A 7,707-nucleotide genomic window follows, 5' to 3' on the forward strand; every position below is an offset into this window, starting at 1 on the left:
CAAGAATTATCTTGCCTTTGTGGCTATGTGGGAGTAAAGAGATGCTCGGGTGTGTTATTTGGATATGTATTTATTAGCGTATAACACGCACCTTCACTTTAAGAGGGAAGTTTCAGGAAAAAAAACTTAAATTTTAATAAAGAACTGTGAAGCAAAATAAGGGTCAGTGCCCATCTGCAGCCTCAGAAGTGCCATGAATACAGCCTCATCATTGTCATGAATGCCCTTGCCCCCTCCAAGGCAGCCAGCATATATATCTTTTGTGTCCCTGGTACTGGGAGATTGCTTTCAGAATGCTTTACTGCTGGTTTGTCTGTGGACAGCTTTACCCTGGATGCCTGCATACTTGGATACGCCTGTTTTAATCATCAACCATATTGTACCTTCATTAAATGTAACCATATTGCTACACTTAAAGGTGCCTCTCTTCTCTTTTATACTCTGTAGCTCCTGCTGGATTTTGCGTCTAATCCCCATAACCTGGTCACATTGCTATAATCTTTTTATATAGATTATAAACTGAAAGACCTATGAAGAAATGGTTGTGGAACGAGTCATCTGAGTTTCCATGATTTCTTATGATTTCATATACAAGTGCTTTGGATTACAAGCATGTTTCCCGAATGAATTATGCTTGCAATCCAGGGTTTTACTGTACCTTGGACTGTCTACTTTCCAAAATGGCTCATTTTGGGGATATTTGTACTGTCCTGGTGTTTTCAGGTCTCAAAGAAATTAGGCTGTCAGTACTCGGGATGGGTGAACGGTTCGGCCCAAGCACATTTGAAAGCCGCCAGAACACCGATAAAGACTATGGTACTTTAACGTGAAAAATCAAGTGTTAATTTTAAAGGCTTCTATGCAAGTAATTGTCATAAAAAGTGTTTGGGGACCCAGGTCCTGCCCCAGCCGACATGTATCAATACAAAAAAGTGTTAAACTTAAGTTTTTTTTTTCAGGAGCTGTGATTTTAATAATGCTTAAAGTGAAACAATAAAAGTGGAATATTCCTTTACATTTAGAACCTGGGGGGTGTCTATAGTATGCCTGTAACGTGGTGCATTTTTCCTGTGTTTAGAACAGTCCCTGCAAAGATTAAATTTCGAAAGGAAAAAATTAATTTAAAATTACTCGCGGCTATAATGAATTGTCGGTCCCGGCAATACAGATAAGTCATTGAAAAAAATGGAATGGGATTCCCCTAGTCCATTAACAGGTCCTTTGGGTCTGGTATGAATATTAAGGGGAACCCTGAACCAAAATTTTTAAAAAATGGCGAGGGGGTCCCCCTCAATATTCATACCAGTCCCTTCAGGTCTGGTATGGATTTTAAGGGGAGGCCCACGCCAAAATTTGTAAAAGAAATGGCGTGAGGGTCCCCCCCCCAAAAATCCATACCAGACCCCTATCCGAGCATGCAACCTGGCAGGCCCCAGGAAAGGGGTGGGGGGGAGGGACGAGAGTGTCCTCCCCCCCCTTCCTGAACCTTACCAGGCCACATGCCCTTAACATGGGGAGGGTGCTTTAGAGTAGCCCCCCAAAACACCTTGTCCCCATTTCGATGGGGACAATGAGGGCCTTATCCCCAAAAAACTTGCCTGGTGGTTGTGGGGGTCTGCGGGTGGGGGGCTTATTGGAATCTGGAAGCCCCATTTAACAAGGGGACCCCCAGATCCCGGCCTCGCGCCCCCCCCATGTGAAATAGTAATGGGGTACAAATGTCACTACCATTTCACAAAAAGTGTCAAAATTGTACAAAAGACGAGACACAACTTGGGACAAGTCCTTTATTATAAAATATATTTTTTTTATAACTGAGGGGGACCCCGCCCCCTCTGACAAACTGTGACTTCCTAATGGCTTCCCTGTGGAGTCAGTGGGGGGCGGGCCACCCGTTTATGTAACCGGGTGGCCCGCCCCCTATGCCATGGGGAAGTCCCCGTGCGTCAAAGGGGACGGGGTCACCTTGGTATGTCAATGTGTGGCCCTCCCCTCAGTTAAAAGAATTGCCACCTGAGAGGACGGTCATTGCGGTGGGAGCCTTCCATGGAGGCGGATCGGTGGCGGCGTGCAATTCTTTTTTTTTTTTCTTTTTTTTTTGTTTTTTTTTTGTTTACGTTTCGTCGGCGGAGCAAGAGAAGATGAATGGACTTCGTGGTACATTTTTATTTTTTAAACTTTTCTTTTCATTGGTACATGTCCCCTGGGGCAGGACCCAGGTCCCCAAACACCTTTTATAAAAAATAAATTACATATTAACCCTTAAAATTGGCACTTTTGATTATTCATGTTGGTGTACCATAGACTTTAACTGTGTTCGTGTTTGTTATGCTGAATTTTTTTTTTTTTCTGTTCGGTTTGTTCTAGTGTGAGCCGGGGGAGGGGAGGGGGGGGGAGAGAGAGAGTGTTTGGCCCATCCCTAGTCAAGACATCAAGATTGTTTAACCTTTAGATCTATCCCATTGTTTGTGGACTCTATAACTTTGCGATACACTGATTCGGGTTATTTTCACAAAAGAAATATAGCCGAATACGTTTTGACCTAAATGTATGAAGGATTTATCTGCAAAATTTTTATATATATATATATATATATATATATATATATATATATATATCTTTTTTTATTTTGTTTTTTCTATTTCCTGTACTACATAAGCGCGGCTTTGTCCAATATCAATAACATTCAAAAAATAAACTATCCAAGGTTTACGAATTACTGTTACCTATAGGAGCTTTTAGGGATCTAACTGGAATAAAACAATGGGAAGACGAACTGGGAGAGATAATTATAGAAAAAGATTGGAAAAAGATTTTCAGAATAATACATAAATTAACCACGGCGATAAAATATCAAGAAAGAAATTATAAGGTGGCAATGAGATGGCATTAAAAATAAAGGAAAAACAGAAATGTTGGAGATGTGAGATGGATAGAAAAAGGGACATTAGAACATATTTGGTATGGATGTGATAAAGTAAGAAAATTTTGGACTAAGATTTTTGAGATATATCAAAAAGTAACTGGAAAATAATTAACTCCAGATATAAAGATAGCATTATTCTCTCTTATGGTAGATACAGTTGACAGCATGAAAACCGAGATAATACAATATGACAACAGCAGCAAGAACAATAATAGCACGGAAATGGAGACAAACAAATAGTCCAACCATACTAGAATGGATCTGTGAAATGAACGAAATGCTTTTCATGGAAAAACAAGTGAGAGAAGAGGGATATATAGGTAGCCAATTGCCAGCAGTATGGAAGCAATGGGAAGAGTTTCGGTCCTCAAGCAATATGGCAGAGTATTTATAAATTGAAAAGATTAAACTTATGGGGGAAGGGGGGCGGTAGGAGAGGGAGAGGGAGGATATATATAGTAGGGTTTTTGTTTTTTTGTGTGAGTGATAATGTGTAGGTTGAGGGGTAGTACGATTAAGGAGGGGTTATGAAATAATTTAATTTTTGAAGCTATATTAGAAGAATTTTAAGGAATGTAAATATGTATGATGTTGTAAGTTGACAAGTATGAAATGAGATTGTTAAATTTTTACATATATATTGTCTGGTGAAAAATAAATAAAAAGAAGATATGAGACAAAAGTTTACATACTCTGGCAGAATTTGTTTTCTTGGCCATTTTTCAGAGAATATGAATAACACAAAAACATTTTTCACTCATGGTTAGTGTTTGAGGCCATTTATTATCAAACAACTGTGTTTACTCTTTTTAACTCCTAATGGCAACAGAAGCTACCCAAGTGACCCTGATCAAAAGTTTGCATACCCTGGTGATTTTTGGCCTGACAACATGTACAAAAGTTGACACAAATGGGGTTGAATGGTTATTAAAGGTAACCATCATCACCTCTGATCTGTTTGCTTGTAATTGGTGTGTGTCAATGAGTTTATGGACTCCTTGCAGACCCTTGCTGATTCTGGATTCTGTGTCATGGGGAAAGCAAAAGAATTGTCAAAGGGTCTGCGGGGAAAAGGTAGTTGAACTATATAAAAAGATATCCAAGGAATTGAGAATGCCAATCAGCAGTATTAAAACTCTAATTAAGAAGTGGTAAATGAGGTGTTCTGTTGAAACCAAACCACGGTCAGGTAAACCAATTCGAATTTTAGCCACAGCTGCCAGGAAAATTGTTCGGGATACAAAGAAAAACCCACAAATAACTTCAGGTGAAATACAGTACTCAGAAAATGTGGTGTGGCTGTTTCAAGATGTTCAATAAGGAGGCACTTGAAGAAAGATGGGCTGCATGGTCGAGTCACCAGAAGAAAGCCATTACTAGGCAAAGACGATGTATCCTGCTTAAAATACGCCAAACAGCACAGAGACGAGCCTCAAACCTTCAGGCACAAAGTCATTTGGAGGGATGAGACCAAAATCAAGCTTTTCTTGGCCACAACCATAAACGCTACATTTGGAGAGGAGTCGACCTCTCCAAATGTAGCGGCCTATGATGAAAGGTACACCATTCCTACTGTGAAACCTGGCGGTGGACTGTTGATGTTGTGTGGATGTGTGAGCTACAAAGGCACAGAAAATTTGTTCAAAATTGATGACAAGACAAATGCAGTATGTTATGAAAAAATACTGGAGGAACATTTGCATTCATCAGCCAGGAAGCTGCACATTGGATGTACTTGGACATTCGAACATGACAATGTTTGAAAACACAAGGCCAAGTTGACCTGTCATTGGTTACAGCAGAATAAAGTGAAGGATCTAGAGTGTCCTCAATCTCCTGACCTCAGTATCATTAAGCCACTTTGGGGAGATCTCAGATGTGCCGTTCATGCAAGACAGCCCAAGAATTTACAGGAACTGGAGGCTTTTTGCCAAGAGGAATGGGGGCAGCTTTACTATCTGAGAAGATAAAGAGCCTCATCCACTAAAGATTTCAAGCTGTCATTGATGTTAAAGGGGGTAATACACGGTATTAAAAACTGGGGTATGTAAACTTTTGATTAGGGTTTTGTTGTCATGATTTTTAAGAGTGTAAACACAGTTGATTGATAATAAATGGCTTCAGCCAGACACTAACAATCAGTGAAAAAAGTGTTTGTTTTTTTTGTGTGTTCTCATTCATATTCTCTGAAAGATAGCCAAGAAATCATAAATTCTGCCAGGGTATGTAAACTTATGAGCACAACTGTAATTGTACTGAAAGTCTGATCTTAGCAGTGTGAACCTAGCTCATAAAGCTGTGCCTTGGACTCTCATTTTGTCCTAATTGATTGTAAAACATTAAGAATATATATTTTTTTTCTTATAATTCACTTACCTAGTTTTTACTATTTCAGATTGATCTTGTACAGATCAAGCAAGTTTTTGCACAGATGTACCAAAAGAGTCTTGCCTCCATGATTCAGAGTGATACAAGTGGAGACTACAGACGTCTGCTGATAGCAATCACTGGCCAGTAGGATCCACGCTATGAAAGCAGGAAGGATGATTTGGAATCCTTTATATATGGAAGTTCAAGAAGATCTTGTCTACTACTGGATCTGAAAAGTGTCAATATATAGCAGTTGGGTCACGGTGGCCCTTTGTGGTGTATTTAAAAAAACAAAACACGTATGCCTTATCCAAAACTCCTGTTGTAAGTTTTTCACATTAGAATTTTTAGAATGACAAATTCTGTCTCTTCAATAAATAGTTCATTGTCTTTTTAAGCCATACTGGCCAATATGGCTAGAGTTGTCCCATGTATCTTATGTCCCTTTGGGAAAGCCATTGTACTTCTATATAACAGTGATGACCCATGTGTGTAGTTGTACTCATTCACGGCAATGTTAAATGCACATATAGCATGAATAAATATATATTTTCTAATGAGACTTCCTTGTGCTCGGCTTTATTTATCATTTGATGTATGGATACACTTGCTGAAGTTCATCTTTGCAACATTATGTGGGAAAGTTGAAGCTTCCAAGTAAACTTCACATTTCATACCGACATGTGGTCTGAAACACTATTATGTAATTATCTGCCAATCTAGAAATATGGATGCTGAGTGCTTACTTGTCTTTGAAAGTGAAAAAACCCAAGGCTATCCTATTCATCCATCCTTAACTATTGGAGAGTATCTGACCTGAAACAAACATGGATGTGTATATACACTCACTGGCTACTTTATTAGGTACACCTTGCTAGTACCGGGTTGGACCCCCTTTTGCCTTCAGAACTTCCTTTAATTCTTCATGGCATAGATTCAACAAGGTGTTGGAAACCCATTGACCAGATAGCAGTATATCAACAGATATATAGTAATATATCAACATACTCGGGAAGAGTAGCAGAATGTATTTTGGGAGTGTAATTTGTGGTATTCAAATGCTGTTTGTCATATTAACAGGTTATTTCTCAGTTTTGTAAAAAAAAAAAAAATTGCAAAGAATTGTGAGGGAAAAAAAATTCCAGCTAAAAACTCACCATGCTACTTAATACCATGGAATTCCTTTCTAAAAAAAAAAGGTGGGGGGTCATTTCTAGGGTATTTGTACTTTTCTGACTTGTAGTGTGTCAAAAAATGAGATACACCTGATGTACTGGCCTGATCAGATGTGATCAATTTCCAGCGATTGGCACCATAGTTTGTAGACGCTATAACTTTCACAAAGACCAAATATACACTAATTTAGGTTATATTTACCAAAGCTATGTAGCAGTATAAATTTATAAAGAAAAATTACTCATTTGCAAAATTTTATTACAAAGAAAGGCGTTTTTTTAGTTATAGCACAAAAAATAAAAAACCCACCAGTGATTAAATACCACCAGAAGAAAGCTCTATTTGTGTAAAAAAAAAAACGCAAATTTCATATGGGTACAGTGTTGCATGACTGAGTAATTGTTCAAAGTGCGAGAGCACAGAAAATTGGTCTGGGCAGGAAGGGGGTGTAAGTGCCCAGAATTGAGGTGGTTAAATGTATTGTGCGTTCAAAGATGGTATTCTGCATACCTTGGTTGTAACGAGAGGTTATTTGAGCTACTGTTGCCTTTCTATCATCCCAAATCAGTCTGCCCATCCTCCTCTGACATGAACAAGGCATTTTTGTCCACACAACTGCCACTCAATATTTTCTCTCCTTAGGACCATTCTTTGTAAACCCTAGAGCCGATTGTATGTGAAAATCCCAGTGGATTAGCAGTTTTTTAAATACTCAGACCAGCCCGTCTGGCACCAACAACCATGCCACATTCAAAGTCACTTAAATCCCCTTTCTTCCCTTTTCTGATGCTCGGTTTGAATTTCAAGTTGTGTTCCTCACGTCTAGATGCCTAAATGCATTGAGTTGCCATGCGATTAGCAATTTGTGTTACCAAGCAACTTAACAGGTGTACCTAATAAAGTGTCTGTTGTGTATGTTTAGAAGAGGGGGGGTAGATCTGGCGATATACCTTTTTAAAATGGTGGAAAAAAAAACATGTGAAAAATTGTCAATTGCCAACGTGCTGGCAAATAAACTGATAATGTGAAACACAAAAATCTCAAAATTGCTAAATGAAAAGGAGGACCGTGCTGCTCTAAGTGCCTAGATCACTATAAATATTATATATAAAGTGCTTAATTTAATATTTGGACAAATCAAGCAGCAACCTCCTGAATGAAATTAATAGATACAATTCATAAACACAAAGTGGTAATAACATCAAAAAATGGCTAAGTGAAAGTCCCGCACTTGT

General features: G+C 38.7%; 1 protein-coding gene across 2 annotated transcripts in view; it reads left to right on the forward strand.

Moving 5' to 3' along the window:
• Nucleotides 1-5,858, forward strand: part of ANXA7 (annexin A7) — an 84,665-nt gene extending 78,807 nt beyond the window's left edge. For both annotated transcript variants that reach the window (XM_077454349.1, XM_077454350.1), the window contains exon 13: nt 5,322-5,858. In XM_077454349.1, the coding sequence (XP_077310475.1) occupies nt 5,322-5,444 (123 nt within the window). In that variant the 3' untranslated portion in view covers nt 5,445-5,858. The remainder of the gene's footprint in view (nt 1-5,321) is intronic.
• Nucleotides 5,859-7,707: the final 1,849 nt, after the last annotated feature.

Source organism: Lithobates pipiens, unplaced genomic scaffold, assembly GCF_037356315.1.
Source record: "Lithobates pipiens isolate NorthernLeopardFrog02 unplaced genomic scaffold, aLitPip1_a1.2 Scaffold_25, whole genome shotgun sequence".
In the NCBI taxonomy this organism is placed as follows: Eukaryota; Metazoa; Chordata; class Amphibia; order Anura; family Ranidae; genus Lithobates; species Lithobates pipiens.